Source organism: Falco peregrinus, chromosome 5 (genome assembly GCF_023634155.1).
Source record: "Falco peregrinus isolate bFalPer1 chromosome 5, bFalPer1.pri, whole genome shotgun sequence".
NCBI lineage: Eukaryota > Metazoa > Chordata > Aves > Falconiformes > Falconidae > Falco > Falco peregrinus.
Genome location: NC_073725.1, coordinates 81120270 through 81138281, shown reverse-complemented (window position 1 = coordinate 81138281; position 18012 = coordinate 81120270). Strand labels below are relative to the sequence as shown.

The window sequence follows — 18012 nt, the reverse complement described above, 5'->3', positions numbered from 1 at the left end:
TTAAACTTTCAGAAACATCTCAAGCATCTTGAATTAGGCTTGATGAAAACCACCACATACTCAGCTATCGGCACCGCTTTGTTCTTGGATTTTAGTTTAAAAAAAGGAAAAAAGACGATGTTTTAAGGTCTTTTGTGTAACCGAAACCTTATATATGTCCTTTTAAATCAAAAGCAATCACATATACGAACTCATTTTAAACTATTTGGACTGTAGCACTTTTCAGAAAGAAACAACAAAATACCTGTAAATACTGTAACGTTTAAAGAAAAAAAAACAACCAACAGAATCAAATTCTTTTAATCGCAGCGTCCTACCAACAGCAAGTAGCCTTCCACTTTTAACTTCTTTATATAGCTCAGTTTGAAGCAACATAATTTGAGAAAATACATTAAACATTTGAGATCTTAACATATATGTGTTAATATATGTATTATATAACATATATTCAAAGTGTAAAACCATGGAATATGGGGAGGTCATCACTTACAAGAGCTTCATAATGAGATTAATTAAAGAATTATAGCTACAGTAAAAGACAGCAGATGGAATTAAAACCAAATAATTTTGTTTAAAATCTTCTTAAAACATGACTACATTTCAGTCACCCTTGGTGAAAGTTGGAGGGGGGGAAAGGCAAGAAACTTCTCACATAAAACTGATGAATTCCTTACAATTTACCAAGCCGATTTTTTCTAAATAAACCACAGGGGTGCAGTCTTAAAGAAATCCATTAACTATTCAGACTATATCTTTTCCTAATCCAGCATTATTACCTACAGTACATTTTAAATATTTTTTAAAGCCTAGTGTAAGTCATTCCATATATCTATCTATCTATATCTATATATCCCCTTCTCAATATTTTCCTTGGTACTCAGTCCTGCAGACACGTATGCAATTGTAACTTCATTTATGGAACTATTAATAAGGATCCATTACAGCACATGACTATACTCATGTTTATTTGTTTATGGAATAAATTCCAAGAAGTTTCATAGTATAGCTATTTTTTCCTGGGTACTGAATTTAACATTTTTTCCCTTCTTCAATTCATTCTGCTTTGATGTGATATGATTATTTACTTTCATACAATTACATACAGCCATCCTTCAAAAGTACGCAGATTAGACTTCCCCAGTTCAACTTAGTAAGCATATTTCGCTTTTGAATCTTTCCTCATAATTCAGGTAGAGACACATCACAGCTTTATAAGGAGTGAGTGACTGCATTTCCTTGCTTCTTGACAATTTGCATCTGTTCCTACTCCAGCAATGCTAAAATATGCAGCCTGTTCTACTCTTCATCTGCAATCTCATTCATATATTCAAGGATTTTTCCAGTGACAGAACACCTACATTCTGAGTTCTTCAGCACATTGCTGGTTGCATCTTCCCAAGGGAAAAAATTCTTTCTGTGAAAGAAGTATTTTTTAAAAGCTCCCAGTATAGATGAGTAATAACTTCTATTGCCAAAGGAGAAAAACAGCTTGAAAATGGAATGGAATGCATAGAAATATTCCCTCCTGTATCTGGAAATCAACCCCTCTACCTGCTGTGAAGATTACTTTCTGTCTCAGTTTGGTTTAACTAGATTATTCACACACGGTGTATATTCACTGTTACAGAAGTACCTTGCAAAGCCAAGGCTACAGTTGATCTGTAAGAACTGCTAGCTAATAGGGCCGCAATTGTTTTTTGCCATTAAACCAGGAATATTTATTTCTTTTACTACTTTCCTTAAGAACAATGCTTTTTTAAAATAAAATTTTATAGATTTTATGCAGGTAAAAAGAAAAAAAGAAAGCCCTTAGGAAATAAAATAGCTGAAAGTACTAGACAAGTGTATACAGAACCAATGGTCTTTCCAAAAGCACACCAGTAGAGAAATAACCATTGTAACAGTGTCAGTATTATTTACGTAAGTAATGAATGAAGATCTAGGTATATTCATTAAAAAAATCAAGTATTTTCAAATTCCTTTCATTGTAGGACAGGTTCTTTTTCATTTCCAGTGATGTCTCATCAGTACTGCATCTGCATAACACACTGCTCAGAATCATGACTAGATAGGGACTTCTCCACTGCATGGAGGCACAAATCAAATTAACCAGGCTGTTAACCAAAAAGCCAAGGCCTATTTCTTCTTGGAAACATTAAAGCAAAAATACGACTGGAGCTATATGGGATACCAGATAGAAACCAAAACGATGCAGCAAATTATGTCCCATTTCAAACGGATGATTTAGGCTACAGATATTGACAAAATCGATAGGGACAGGCCTAGATAAATGCACGCTGGGAAAAGAAGTTCTCCTAAACAGACACTCATGGTAGTACATCAGTCTCATGAAACCAAAGGCAGGTCTTGCTACGTGCATGCCACTGTGTCACATCCTGCCAAACATGATCTCAAATAACACCCAGGTTATTAAACCACTTATTTGAACACATTTACATTAATTTCAGCAAATTGGAATAATAAAACTAGAAGGGACATCATCTTCCATCTGCTATTCACTCATATCCTCTGGAGGTTGCTTTCTTATTAGCTGTGTTTTCTGTAGAAGGTAATATTTTTACAAAATTCTGTAAAATATTCTGCAACAAATTTATCCCACCAGCTCTGCTGTATTGGGGATAATTCTCTTCTACAAGGCTAAAGCTGTGAGCCACTAAACTGAGCCATGAGTGCTATGCTACATTTTCGGTCTGAAGGTAGAAACTGCTAAGAGTAAGGACTATCACACCCCAAATACAGCCCATTTTGTGGAATGTAACGTTACAGCAGTGGAGCAGTATAGCAAATTAAATGTCAGGTAAGAATGCCATTGCTTTATCATTTTCAGTAAAGGCTGAGAGAAATACACCTTTTTCTTTGCGCTCAAAAAGAAACGTAGCAGGCACATGCATTAAAAGAGGCCAGCAGTCCTGCAAGATGCTATTAATTTATAAAGCAATTTTCATGCAAAGTTTTCATGTAGAAAACTTTTCTTTGAAAAGTAGAACACTTTTCAAAACTAGTAATAAATAGTATAAAAGATACAGTGAAAGAACAATAAAGAATTACAAAGAAGAAAAAAAAAGATATACTTTAAACATGCAGTGAAACAGGTGGATAATCAGTGGCTTATATGAGGCTGCATTATACCTTGGCCTACCAAACCAAGCAGTCATGTCATGTAGGGTATGATTTCACATGACACAGCAGGCACAGGACAGATGAGCTGATCTGAAAGTGAGCAGCCATCACAAATGGGCCGTTTTCCTTCCCTCTATTACTGATGGACCATTTCCCTTATGTTAAATGTAAGGACTGTGTCATTACCAGGCAAGTCAGTTTATCAGGCTGATCCAGCAGAAAACTAACCCAAGGGGCAGCCGAACAGAACTGAAGAGCGGTTCTTTGTCAGATCAGCCAGCTGGACCAACCATGAAGCCATAATTGCTAGTGCCAAGGAAAGGAAAGGATGGCAAGAGCCGTGGCCAAGGAAGCACAGGACTGCCTTGTTAATGAGGAAGTTGCTGGAACACCTCAGCTGCTCCTTAAAAATCAGACTTTTGGTCCCTACTTAAGAAAAACTCGAGAAGTCTTTTGTTCTGGTTATGTTTTAATGAAAACAAAAACTTCATTAGTTTCAATAATAATCAATGTGTTTTAACACACAGAAAAATAAATTAAGAATGCCTTTGGATTTGTTAATTACCATCAGTTTACATTTCTAACTTCCTCTTAATATCCATTTTAAGAATCACACTGGTGAAGATTATACGAACACGCTTTCATAAAATGGTATGTCTTTGCCTAAAACACACCCGTGAAATAAGGTACACATAGCATTGTGCTGAAAGCCACAACAAAGCAGAATCTGACAGTTAGCTCACACTAACCGAGTCTTTGGCTGGTATTTCCACGGAAGGTATGCTGATCTTTCTAGTAGTGTCAATAGAATCACATTACTGCTCGAGTCAGCATTTTCTAAAAGCTATTTGGCAGCTCACCATTCATCCCCTACAGTTAGATTCAACACTGTTTACAGCATCTAATAAACAAGGTTAGAGTCATACAAATTTAAGAGATACTTCATTGTTATTCTTAATGTAATTAACTTCATAATAAATTGCCGTATCTATTTAAAAATGTTTTTCTTTTTCTTTTGATCCTGAATCTTAATGCTTTATTTGTAACATCTGAGTTTTTAGTAACAATAAATGCTTTGTCTGCTTCATGTGAAGAGCTTGGTGGTTTAATTAAAGGGGATTAATTGAATTAACAGAATTAATTAATGCAGTTAAACCAAATGTGTAGAAAGACAAGGTTATAAGAAGTAGTTGTGTTATGCAACTCATTTTTATATGAGTGCTCACAATCCACTTCAGAGCAAAGTCAGCTGGGTTAGATTGAATCACTGGTAAAAGCGCTTTTAACTAACCTTGCTGGCTTTACAATGAAATAGAATTTAATGGCATTAATAAACAGCAGAATAATAATAGATGAAATAAGAGCAGCTGGAGCACTAACAAAAATTAATTATGGCATCACAGCTGAGACTGATAATGAAACCTCTGGACAGTAACGTCTCAAACTAGTACAGCTGTTTCCAAATAGCCATCTGTCTGGGCCCCACAGCTATTTTATGTATGGATACTCTTAAATTAACTTAGCAGAGCTCAGTTAAGGAATTACAGAAACAATGTGATAACATTGAAAGCTAATGTGACATAAGCAATATAAACTTGCACTGGTTTAAGTAAAAAAAATGAAAGGGGGCAATTTCACAACTTTCTTTGAAGTGGTGAAACAGCTGTGTCCCCTAGAGTCCTAAAATTGATTTGATGATGGGAAACCTCTATAACAGTGATTAAAAGGAAATTTGGTTTTCCTTTTGAAACAATCGGCAAAGGCAGCAAAGGAAATGTTATCACTACATTAGTCTCCAAAACAACATAAATAATAGTTTATGGAAAGATTCAATTTCTTCAGAGACAGGAGTTTTTATAATCTATTCAACTGCCAAATGACACAGCCCACTCCACCCTTAGGCCTCTGCTTTTCTTAGCTGCAACATTTTGAATACAGTTTCATCTTGTCCTCTGAAAATGCATTTGTAATTTTCACTTTAAGATTTTATGTGCATGAAGACTACCGTAAAATATGTAAAATATGATTGCATATCTAAATATGATCTAGTATCATATACAACCTTTTTCACAATGATATGTTCTAAATATATAGGTTTATTTCTTAGAAATAAGTGGGAAATGTATGCATTTGTAACTCTTACTGGTATCACAGACAACGGAATGTGTGAAAAAACATGCCTTGATGAGATGCTGTAAATGCTAACAAATCAAAAGCAAGAGGCCAAAACACAAACATTAAACTGCAATCATTTAAAATGAATTAGCAAACCTGCTAGATCAACTTCTATAGTCACCTTCAGGAATGCAATTTTTCAACAATTAACACTGACAGAATTAAACATGTATTACAAAGAAAAGAATTTGTCTTTCATTTTTTAAATTTAGAAGTTTAATTTTATCATAGTAAATTTGAATCCACTGTTTTTAGATCTTCAAAACAAAATCTATTTATATCTTTTCTTTTTTTAAAAAAAAAAAAGCCCCAAACCCAAAAAGAACCTACTACTTTTTTTCAAAGTAAACTCCTAATAAACCATTGTAAATAGGCTATGAATTCCCACACAGACTTGAAGAAAACCTTGGATGCCAAGGTTTTCTTTATTAGTCAAGTCTGCTGGAAGACAACTTATAATAAAAAATAAAATCCATGAGACATATTTGTACACAGTTACTAGTTACTATGTTGTTTAATCTTCTAGCTGTAAGCTACTAAAGCCAAGAATTCTAATTCACTGACTGCATACAAACACCCCATACAGAAACGCAGTTTTCCCCTGTTGTGCTGTGTGATTTTGCTCGTCAGAATGAATTCTTTTCAGCTACAGACTATCCCTTAGGCAACCAACTGCATGGGTTGGTAAATCAAACCTGAGCTTTTGTGGATTAAAACTGCAAAATAAATATGAATAAATGTTTGGGAAAATCTAGGCCTTGTAACAAATGGCTATCACAAAAAAAAACCCCAAACACCACAAAAAACAACCCCAACCAAAAAAACAGTCTTCCAGTTTTGGTATTCGTACTATAATGTATACTGCCCTGAAGAAAATTCTTGTTCTGAACATTTCATAATCAGGTGAAGCAGAGATCAAAAGGTCCTGCACATAGCACAGTGCAGACACAGAAAAGTGTGTCAGCTCATAACACCTTGCAATATATAACTGCAATAGCAAGGCAACTGAGGAGGCCATGATACACAAAGGAAGATTCTGAACACAATGTCTTTTGAAAAATTACTCTTTTATGACAGCTTTGATATCAGCTGATACCTAACTGCATTTATGATTTAAAAAATTCTACCCTGAGAATTCTGCAGACTGAACTCACACTTAAGCCTTCACAGCTGAAATACACCCGCAGGAACAGCTTTCATTGCAGCCCTGCTGTTGGTGTAGACGTGCAGAACCCATCTGAGGTTGTCATTCATTACTGTCTTTGTTAATTATAAGCCTGCCCCTCAACGTATCTAAATATCCACTCAAAGAAATCTACTGCTATTTGTATTGGTATCAGTACCAGTATCAATGCAAACTTTCTTATGACAGAACTCCTAACACTGGGAAGGAACACTGGAAGAATGTCAAGCATTTTGAAGCGTATGCAGAACACCAACTAATCTTGCAATTGGAACTGGAAAAGTAGATTTCTCCACTGCATATTTTCTAACGAACTCAGAGTGTAATACATATAGCATAAATCTTGCAATATTACAATGGAAGCAGATTTTACTGGACAAATTCTATTAAATAGCACAATGCAGCTGAAGCTAGAGGGCAAGAGCTTCAACCCAGCTCACGCATTTTCCCTGGAGATCATGAAGAATGGCTGTTTGGGCAGGAAAAGTACCTCCAACAGGAAAATACTTTTCCTTGCACTGCACTTGCAAACATGCAAACTGCAGAACTATCCAGTAGCTGCTGCTGCAGTCACCATACCTCATCATAGGGCAAGCAGCAAAACTGGAGAGAGACTTCCCTTTGTGCAAGAGCTTTGCCTAGCATAAGCAAGCCAAGAGTTGCTGAGGTTCTCTAGGCCCTGGGGAACACGGTGGATTCAGTACTTGAACGTGATTCTCTCAATTGTGAACATGAAATCACCCTGTGGTACCAGCTTATGCATGCGACTGGCAGGTGAGTGCTGCAGAGGATTAAAGGAGGCAGCACACAGAGGCAACTTTTTAAACAGTCAACACTGTCCTCAAGGATGAGAGTTGCCACTGATTCGCTTCATCTTACCTGACGAAATGTGGATTACTTCAGAAATCCAGAGCAACAATTTAAAAGTGTTTGCCTTCAGTGCTGCCTGGAGTTTGCTGCACAGCTCTTGTGTGAGAGTGGGTTTAAATACTCTTCTGCTTCACCCAATAGAGGAGAAATTGTGCTACAATAGCACCATGTAGCAAGATACTTATTGGAAACATTTATACTATAACTGAACACTGTGTTCATTAGACAATGCCCAGTGAAAATACCTTATGTATCCAAATCTGATTGCAGAATTAGTGTTCAGCATACACATCAGAAGGCTTGACAGCAAGCTTAACACAGCATAACTGCAACATTACCCTGACTAGATAGCCTAAAAACTAATGCTATCCAACAGACATACAAGTATAAATAGGAAATAATAGAAAAGAAGTTTAGGGGATCAAAGATTTGCCACTGGGGGAGCTTGAAAACATGGATAACTTTATGTTATAAAAAATAGCCCATCTGGAAGTGCTGAGGTTTCACACATTGTTTAGAATTTAATTATTAGCCCCAAGTACCTATTACATTTATTTTATGTAAGAATAAAATATCAAGATAAGGAAAACTGAAAACAAGGGGTCTATTTTGTAAACTCAGTTGTTATAATGATTGTTACTAGTAACAGATTTCTCCTTTCACCTATGTGAATGTAGAAAATCCTTTCATCTTTAGGCAACACTTTCAAAAGAAGATTGCAAGCAGAAAGGGAAATGTGTGGAGCTTTCATGCCATCCTTTTAGCCTGATCTGCTTGTAACTAGTGATAGATAGAAATGATACATAATAGAAAGTAAAAGAATAATTGCAGTGCATCGGGTTAATGACCTGACTCCAGTTAATTCCTTTGACATTTACAGAGCATGGACTGTTTTGTAATTAAAATGTTTCATAGGGAAGTTTTAGTTGTATCACTTATTAAAAAGCAGGATGGTTTTTAAATCAACAATAGCCACAAAAGATTTGATGACTAGAGCTATTGCGGAATTGCAAGGCTCTAGTCACAACAAGCTCCTATTGCTATAGCACTGATGTTAATAAGTACTTTTCATGTATGGACATTCTTACTGTGGTTTCTAAAATAAAGCATACTGTGAGGATGTCAGACACTTAATTCCAGAATACCGTTTCATATCTGTGCATGAGTACAATAACTCCATTTAATTAAACAGAAGAGTTAAGTTGCATAGAGAATAAGGAACGAAAAAAAAAGTCTGAGTGAAGACCCAGCAGGACATACTCAGTGCCTCAGCTTAGGCTTTAAAGGTGTAGAAATTGGGCACCTGAAAGTGAAACAATGAAACAATGGCATGGTCTATAGAGGCAGCAAAGAAAGAGCTTCCACATGGTGACCCACAAATATTCAGTGTGGAGTGAAAAGCTGCGTAGGTCATTAGGCAACACAGAGGACAGATGCCCCCCATTAAGCTGCCTAATTCCAGATTGCACATCAGCAGTTTTCTGTCACTTGAAATCCAGAGCTGTAGATTTTTCTGGATAGTAGGTATCTAACTGACAGGGACTCTAAATTTTAAAACTTTTCACAGAAACCTGATTCTAAACTCTCTTACCCTGCAGGGATTCATATGTAAGTTTTTCCTTTCCCAGTCCCACAAAACCAGGCTCAGAAGGCGGGCACTGACAGATGTGCTTTTGTGTACTGAGCTGAAGAGGTCTAAGCCATGACTTGCCCCTGGCTTTTACCTCCTGACAATCACCTGGAGATTGGCACTTCCTCAGCCATCAACAGTAACAAGGTATGAGAATATTATCTCATATTCTGCTCAATTTTACCAAGTGGTGGGAAGCTGAAATTAATTACACTCTCTCTTCCCAGTTCACTTTCTCCTTTGTGTTAGATACAGCAATCATGTGGCAACATTGTTGAGGAAAACTGACCTGCCCCACACCAAATGCCCTCACTGATCCCAACTCATGGTACAGCTACACAATCACTAAAATTGATGCAAGAGCTACAGAGTGAGATCTACTCTTTTGGCAGCTCCCAGTCTGATCCAACCGACTGCATGAAACAGCACCCTGAATGCTTCACGTAGTTCAGGGCAAAGATCAGCCACCTAAGAAAATCCCTGCGAGACTGCCATCAGACTGAAGAACACAGTGCTGACTGGTACACCATAATTTTCCCTGTCTTCAACACATGAACAACATAGCTGAACCACCTCTTCTGCACCTATTGGCGTGTAGTTCACATCCCTACATATATCACATCCGAGTCCCAGCCTGCAGAGCCAGATAAAATGTGGACTGGTTGAGGAGTTAGCGAATCCTTCTGCATTAGTAAACAAAGAGGCTTGGCAAACAGTCATAATTACACACTGTGCCCGACTAACTGAATGATAACTTTAGCCTTGTCAGTAAACCCTTGTCGACAATCAAGGCAAAAAAGAAACATATTACAGTCTCAGTTCTTAAAGCAATCTGGCCTCATTTCCCTTGGCAATTATATTGGGTTGTTTGGGTTTGTTTTCTTTTTTTAGAACTGTACAGGCCAACTTCTGCTATAAATAACCACAGAACATTTACCAGATAGAAATCCCACATTTCAGAAAAACTGTACTACAACCCGTCTGGTAAAAATCAGTATTTACATGTTGTGTAGCTGGTAGAGGTCTGATCCTGCCCTAAGAAATACTGTGTCAGCACACTGTCATTGTCCTCTGAAATCATGGGCGTTTGGCTCTGTATTTTTCATTGTCACTTTCAGCTATATAGGCAACAAACTTAGCATAAGCAGTGCCTGTAAAGAAACAGCCAGGCATTTCCACCAGACATTACCATCCCTTCTCACTCAGGATTAGTGTCCTACTGTGTGTCCTATTTTTTTAATACAAAGTATTAAAGTATAAAAATTTAAGACATTGTTAAAAAAAAGTTAAGATATTACACCACACTATTTAAATCACTTACCTTTGGCTTCCTGCTTAGCCCAGAATTCTTTCACTCTCTCAGCAATGTTTTTGTGCTCTCTCAACTGCTTTTGCCACTGACGCAGCTCTTGTATTTCACTATCACAGCGGACCTGGGAAAGGGAAAACAGAAACTGCCACTAAAATTATATACATTCATGTTACGCAAGATGATGATTAAATTTTTTTCATGAGGCTATGGCTGGGTGAACACATGACATTCTTTCCTTTGGTTGGGCCTGATATAAAAGCACAATCACACAGAAATAAAAGCCACATAATTGACAAACCCCAGTGAATACGCCAATTAGGGGATCATTTTGATTACCAAGGACTCCTGAAAATGTGATTGCAGTGAGATGCTTATTTTTTGAGTTAATTAAAATTTAAAGCATTATGTTGAAGGGTGTTAGTGACTATAGAAAACCACAACACTACAAAACCAACCCACTGACCAACATAATAGAGCAGAAGAGTAGCATGAAGGGTCATACAGCAGGAAATTTATTCCAGCAAACTGATCCACACCTGCTATCAGCTACAAATAGGCTTACTGACAGTTCCAGCCATACAATTTTCACGAACAGGAGAGCCATTAATCTGTTATTTAAAGTAATTGGAATGCATTACATGATATCTCTTCTTTGTCAGTCAATCACCCCTATGAAGCATGTAATTCTGCTTCCACATAAAATTACAATAGTCACAGGCCTTGACTCCATTTAAGATTTAAGTTGAATTCTATTACTGCTTTTGTACAGGTGTAGATCTTGCTACTACTAATAATTTGCATCAACAGCTTTTACTACTCTGATACTTAAACTTGTTCTAAGCAGGAATTGATTAATTAGCAGCGTGTTGCCTGTTGTCTACCTCAGCATTCACACAATTACTACCTCCAGTGCTAAAGCAAAAATCCAGAACAGATATTGTCTTCTGACAACTAGCATTAGCTTAGACATTGGTGAGTGATTACTCTCTCAAAGGTATATTCAAATTATAATAAAATTATTAAAAATGCAGTTTCTTTTTTTTCCTAAATGTTATGTATATAGAATGTCATTATTTTTAGGACTTAATATCCTAGTAATTCAGGCTGAAGTTGAATAGCATGACAGAAACAAGCAGCAATAAGCTTGGCTTCTCCTGGACATATCTTGCTTTCAGGAAGCTGACTGCTTTTTAGAAAATTTCTTATATTTACATGATATGGTAATAAGTTTGCTCTGTGATTTGAACTCTACTACTCTATGGCATTACATTCTGGGTTTCTCCCACTTTCCTGGGATATTTACAGAGCAAAAGAGCAGCATTTAGTTTTCCACTAGTTTAAAAAAAAAAACACGACTTAAAGAAAACAATATAAATTATTTATCAAAAGTATTCTTTCCAGGCAGAATTTATCCTTTGTGGTGCAGCTAAGAACACAATAGATGGTAGCTGAACTCCCACAGCACTTTTCAATCCACTTAGCAAAAGATAACTTGCCATATTTCAGATAGTGCACTGGCAGAGCAGAAATACATTACAAGGTTACATGATCAATATAGACAGGCATGACTTCTACTCAGTGACTTGACGTCAGATACCTCTTAGGCCTCATTATACTAACATAGTTTTATATTACCTTTTGTAAAAGTTATAAGAAGTTCTTACAAGGTTGATATGAAAATTTTTTTTAAAAGTTACTGTTACTCATAAATACTACTGTGAAAAATCTGAAGTTAATATATATAGCAAGGAAGGATATTGCCCTTCAGAAGCTTTGGTAGAAGAACCACAAGGTACCTGAGCAACCTTGCACTGTTCAGTAAACATAAGAGTTACTGGATAATGGTTGCCTTTGCAATACTCCACTGCAAGGATGCCTACAGAGATACTGTCAGTGCTAATTAATGTTAGTGTCAATGCCATCTCCATGTAAAAAAATGAAAAAGAAAAGAAAAGGAACAAGCAGAAAGTGTCACAAAAATCTATCCATCGAGAAGATCATTTCAAGGTATTTCATCATCTTTGGCTGCATGGCACATCACAGTAGCCACTCATATATTCATGCTTATTAAAAGTAGTAAAGAACTTCACAGGGAGCGTTTTATACTGATTGTTATTTAAAGAACAACTGATGTACAGACAGAGACATCTCACTGTCCATCACAACAAAATTACTGCTGTATCTGGAGGCTACGTACAAGCTTAAATTTTTATAAAGGCAGTCAAAGACATTTCTTTGCCACCAAAGTCACCTGAATTAAAGTCATTTCTTTCTAAGGCATGAAGGTGTTAGAGCCTTTTGAAGAAATATTTGACAGAATGGATTTTCAAAATAATTTATTTCATACCCTAGGGTTAGCATGGCTGTCACCCTCCAAAATAACAGTCTTAGTCAATTTTCTTTGTATTTATTTTATGCGCCTTGCTTTTCCCTCAAATTGGGGATTGCATTAGTGTGGTATTACTAGTATGGTTTGCAACATCTGCTTGCCATTTTGTTTTCCCTTTCTCTGAATAACAGCTTTCATGCCTCTCCTACATCTCCTGTCTCATTCTTGGTCTCAGTTTTTTGTCCTTTGTTTCTGTATGTTTTTATTTCTTAACAGACCTCATCAATCCTCCTTGTGCATCTCCACACTCACTTCACGCATCCCTGCATGAAACAAAATAACACTTCATCCTTTAGCAACTAGCCAAAGATCAACTAAAATACAAAAAATAAATTGTTCAGTGTTAATTGTACTTCTGAAAATCTAATTTCTGAGGATTCTCTGTTGTTGAGGAAAACAGTGAGATTACATCAGCGTAAGTGCCTGTGAAAAGACTGTAGTCACTAGGCATAAGGCAGAGCAACATTCAAAGCCAATGAACCATGGGGGTCTCAGCAGCTATTTATAGTATCCCCTACTTAAAATTTATGTAAGGATTCTCCCTGGGGCCTTCACAGTCCTACAGTTTTCAACATCAAGCGAAATAATTATAGATTATTCTTACCCGATAACCTCTCCAGAAGGACTGAATTACTATGCTTGCTTCTTCTTCTGATAGAAGGAGAGATAGAGGAATTGGTGGCCTAGGACTTTAAAAAAATAATTGTTTTGTAAACAGACAGCCTATAAATGTAAAATGCTTTCTTCCCTAACAGTATATTTTATAAAAAAGACAAAGGTTGTTCAGGAGCTTGAAAGATCCAATTTTATATTGCTCCAAAGGTAAAATGTGCAAAGAAAATCTCCTTTAAAAATACATTCTGCATTATCTACGCCACAATAATTTCTTCTTTAAAACAGTAATATAAAAATGGCACACCAAGAGCAGTAATCTTTCTTATTCTTCTACATGAATTTCAAACTCCTATTGTTATGGTAAGGTTTGAGGCGGCAGTGGGAGGGGGGCAGGAGAAGTCGGCATGCCATTTATAAAGCAGAGGTTTTAGTGTGCATGCAGCAATGAACAGACTTATGATGTAAATGTTTATAGCAATTATTAAATACACAAAACACAAATATATTTTAGTTCATTAACTTACATCACGATTTCACTTAAAATTAAAATGTACTGAACAAAGTAATGATTATCATATCTGCATAAGCATGGATCCATGTTTAGAAATTTCTAAAGAAGTTCTTAAAAAGCTGAAATTTTACTTCTGATAGAATATAGACATTATCTGGTGATAAAAGAAAGTAATACATATGTGAAGTCAACACTTTTCAGCCAAAATATAAAGTAATTTGAAAGCATGTTTGGTGATTCTGTTGCTACCAATTTTAATGGGAAACATTCCAAACTATAATTACAATTCAGCCATCACTAACAAAACCTAAAATCACTATATCCAATCATCCATCCCAAACGCCATTTTCTATGAATGTCGATTTACATGTCTCACACAATGATCGGATGGCATCCATTAGAAAGGACAAGACAAAATTAATTTATATAGTTTCTTTTACAATAAATGTAATTTAAAGGTAATGAACTATAGGGCACCGTTGCAACTCATGAAAATACCAATTACAAACAGCAGACTTGGCACAGCATTAGAATGGCTGCTAAGAGCCACGCTCTGTGCATGGGAAACAGATTGAACGCAGCTTTGACTTGGAAAACCACAACATTATGAATTTGGATGCAGCAATCATCTACAAACACATGCAATCCACACAGGAACATTATTTGTGGTATTTATACTATAAAGACACACATACTGTAAAGACCATCAATTAACAAGCTTTTTATGCAGTCTTACATTTTTTGGCTAAAACATTACTTCTGCCATTTCTTTTGGAAATTTATTTTACAGTATATTACAGATCAAGCTAGGAGGCTTGACAGCTTACATTTTCCTTTCACTTAATTTCATTCATATTAGTCTCTGCCCTAGTAAGATTCCCAGCTCTCTGACGTCTTTCTCCTAGGGCTTGTCTTCACCAAAGGAGCATTTCAACTTAGAGCACAATCTTAACTGTTATCTAATCCTACACTGACTACACCGTTTTAGTCTGTGTACTCAGCTAAATTGGTCTCACCATCATGTCAGCTGAGTTTTGGCCTACATTTATTTCAACACGAAAGAAAACCTCGGTCTGTTTGGAAAAGTAGAAATAAGACAAAAATAAAAGGAGTCTCTCACTAAGCTAAACAGTTTTAGCTCTGTGAACATTGATTAGCATTTTTACAGCTCAAGGGAAATCACAAGTGCTGGACAAGCAAGGCTTCCCGAGCTAACAGCTTCTTATAATTAGTCTTAAAAATATGAAGTTGGACTGTGCTGGTTTGCCTGATAGGCTTTCATCCTCTGTTCTATTTTTGATCTCTTTGAACACCAAAACTTACAGTGGGAAAATCACAGAAAGACCTACATATTTTCACCAGTTATATCAAAGACATTGAACTTGCTCTAAGAATGAGTACATCTCCAAAGAACAAACTGAGATTTCTCCTCGCCTGCAAGGCCAACTCTAGCATTCATTTGCTTTCATTTTCAAAAATGTCTAGTTTATAATCCAACACTAAATTTGAGAAACCAATATAAAAATCAAGCAAGACAGGACTTCCTTTTCAGTACAACAGTCACTGGCAAATATCAATCATTTCAACAGGGCAGCTTTAAAGAAGAGAAGTCATGCCAGGTCCGGTTCTGTCTGAAAGAGTACAGGCAATTGGCTTCGGGTCAAATAAAAATAGAATCTGAGCAGAGGCAATCGCCCCTCAGCAGTGAACTAGGAAAAGAGGGAATATGTCATTTGTGGCAGAAGACAGCTGTATGCCTCCAAGAAGATTAAAACTGACAGTAAAATGCACACTGACTACATTCTGCTTATTTAGTCTTTGATTATGCACAATCTTAAAAGCCCACACATTAAACCTATTGATATATATATATCTATATATATAGGATATATTGTTTAACATAAGATACACCTGTAAAAGAGCATCAGTACAATTATTTTTAAGTATTATATTTTACCAAATCTGAGTAAAGCAGACACTGACCAGAGGAAAGGTAAATTCCAGAAACACATTTCTTGCTTTATGAGCAAACTTGTACAGATCCTGATTATGTGAGATGCTTACTAATTATATTACATTATAAGGTGGAATTTGGCACCCAGAAGATACAAAACAGACTTGCATTAAATAAACGTATGAGGTATATGAAAAAGGTTCTTATTGAAGACATGTATCTGATTCTTCATGGACAGAAGCTGGGTTTCTCAATGAACTCTGAAGAAGGTGCAGAGGGGAGAAAGCCTTCCATTAGCTTGTCCGCAAAACAGACAAGCTAACCTATGGAGTTCACAGTCATGCTGAGGGACACTCTATACAGTCAGTATTTGTGCACAGTAATTTCCAGAAACCCCAGCTGTCACTAAGTTCCTACTCTGTCCTACAAATATGTCTGACTCTTTCCTTGAAAAGGAAATACAAGGAAACATTTAATCAAGCAAAATTTTCACTATGTGTAATTCAGGATTTTGTAATTACTCTTCCTATTTAAATCTGTTCCCTAACCGTAACAGACAACCACCACATTTAACCACCAGCCTTACAACTAGCTGCCTGCAGGACCCCTGCGCTAGCCACAGAGAGCATCAGTGCCTGAAGCAGATGGGTTCAGGTGACAGGGGAATATCCAGGTACACCAACGAATGATCAGGGCTTCCCTCTGGTTTTAGAAAGCTCATCTCTGGAAATATTGAAGCGACCCTAATAACAGGAATCAGGCCTTCTGGAGGCCTGTAAGCTTCAATGCGACAGCCGCTGCCATATTAAACAGCCACAACCACTTCACCTTTAATTTGACTTTGATGGTTATTGTTCTTGAATATTTATATCATATATGAACATAGGCAACGACAGAATCGCTGCAAAATTCATAATCTAAAAGACACAAGAACAGACCAAAGAATAGGGATAAATATACATCACACAAGTAAATGACCATGGTGATCTGCTTAACTCTTAAAAAAAGGATTCTGAGAAAGTCTTCGGTTTGGAAAGTACTCCAGAAATTCAAATGCTGGTTTGAACAACCAAAAAATTGTTCTGGAAATTTTCCAAAGTAGTTTTACATTTCCATTATTTCTTATTCCTACTCATAGAATCTAGAAATACTAGAGCAGCACCTGCCTTCATTAAGTTCTTCTCCTTACATGCCTATCCAGAGCTGCAAGTGTGCAACAATGAAAAAGCATAGTTTTGATGCAAAATAAATGTCTCAAAAAATCTCTGCTATAGATACTATTAAGATCATTTACCCCAAAAGCAGGAAGACAATTATTCATAAGCAATCGGACACTGAAGTACTGATTTATCTGACCTGGTATTTATAACCAATTAGATATATTAATCATGTATTACATTATCACTGTATGAGTCTCGCAGGTTTACAGGGAAATATTCCCACAGACACTTGACAAAAATACCCTGGAACATTTTCACAAGTCCAATCAAGTATGAACTGAGACCTTTCTTTGTAACATTTTAAGTATTAATACAACTATTCAAAAGTCAGAAAGACATTACTAACTACTGGTTTTTACAGTAATCTAAGTGCTCTGGAAGAAGAGAAAAGTATTTGGAGGAAAAAAACCACCAACAAATAAAAGCTCCTTGATACTGCCAATAGCTAAATGAAGGAAAAAAAAGAAAAGTATTTATTTTGACCCCTTTGCCCCCCTTCGTTCTGTGCATCTTCCACTGCTTTCCTGGTCTTTTGAATACACTTTTGTATTTCGAATATCATCAAATATAAAGGCTCTAAGTTGTGAACAAACAAAACATTTAACTTTTAAATTTATTGGTTCATTTCTGTCTCAGCCACAATTCTAAAACAAGAGACCACACACATAAAAAAGATGCAAAATATTACAGTATAAAAAACCTATCAATATACACTTAGAAGTATTATCAAAGTGGTCATAGTGATAATATGCATACAACAGTTAACATATACAAATTATTTATATACTTATTTACTATTTATAATGAAGAAAAGACATGGTAAAAAGAAACGACGGTGTGGAACTAACATGAGAAAGTTGTTAAGTGGGGAGGCAGAGTCATATAATGGACAGGAGAATGAGGCAGAACAGGTGAATGTCAGAGGAATGAAAGGAAGCACAGCAAGAAGTCTCAGTGGTGAGAACATGCCAAAACAATAGCAGAGCAAGAATATTCTGTCTGACCATTATAG

At 36.3% G+C, this 18012-nt stretch overlaps 1 protein-coding gene across 1 annotated transcript in view; it reads right to left on the bottom strand.

The window, feature by feature from the left end:
• IQCK (IQ motif containing K) overlaps positions 1-18012 on the bottom strand; it is a 50443-nt gene that overhangs the window by 16823 nt on the left and 15608 nt on the right. Inside the window, exons 7-8 of the mRNA XM_055803819.1 lie at positions 13305-13389; positions 10321-10432 (exon numbers count right to left, since the gene is read on the bottom strand). Of these exons, the coding sequence (XP_055659794.1) occupies positions 10321-10432; positions 13305-13389 (197 nt within the window). The remainder of the gene's footprint in view (positions 1-10320; positions 10433-13304; positions 13390-18012) is intronic.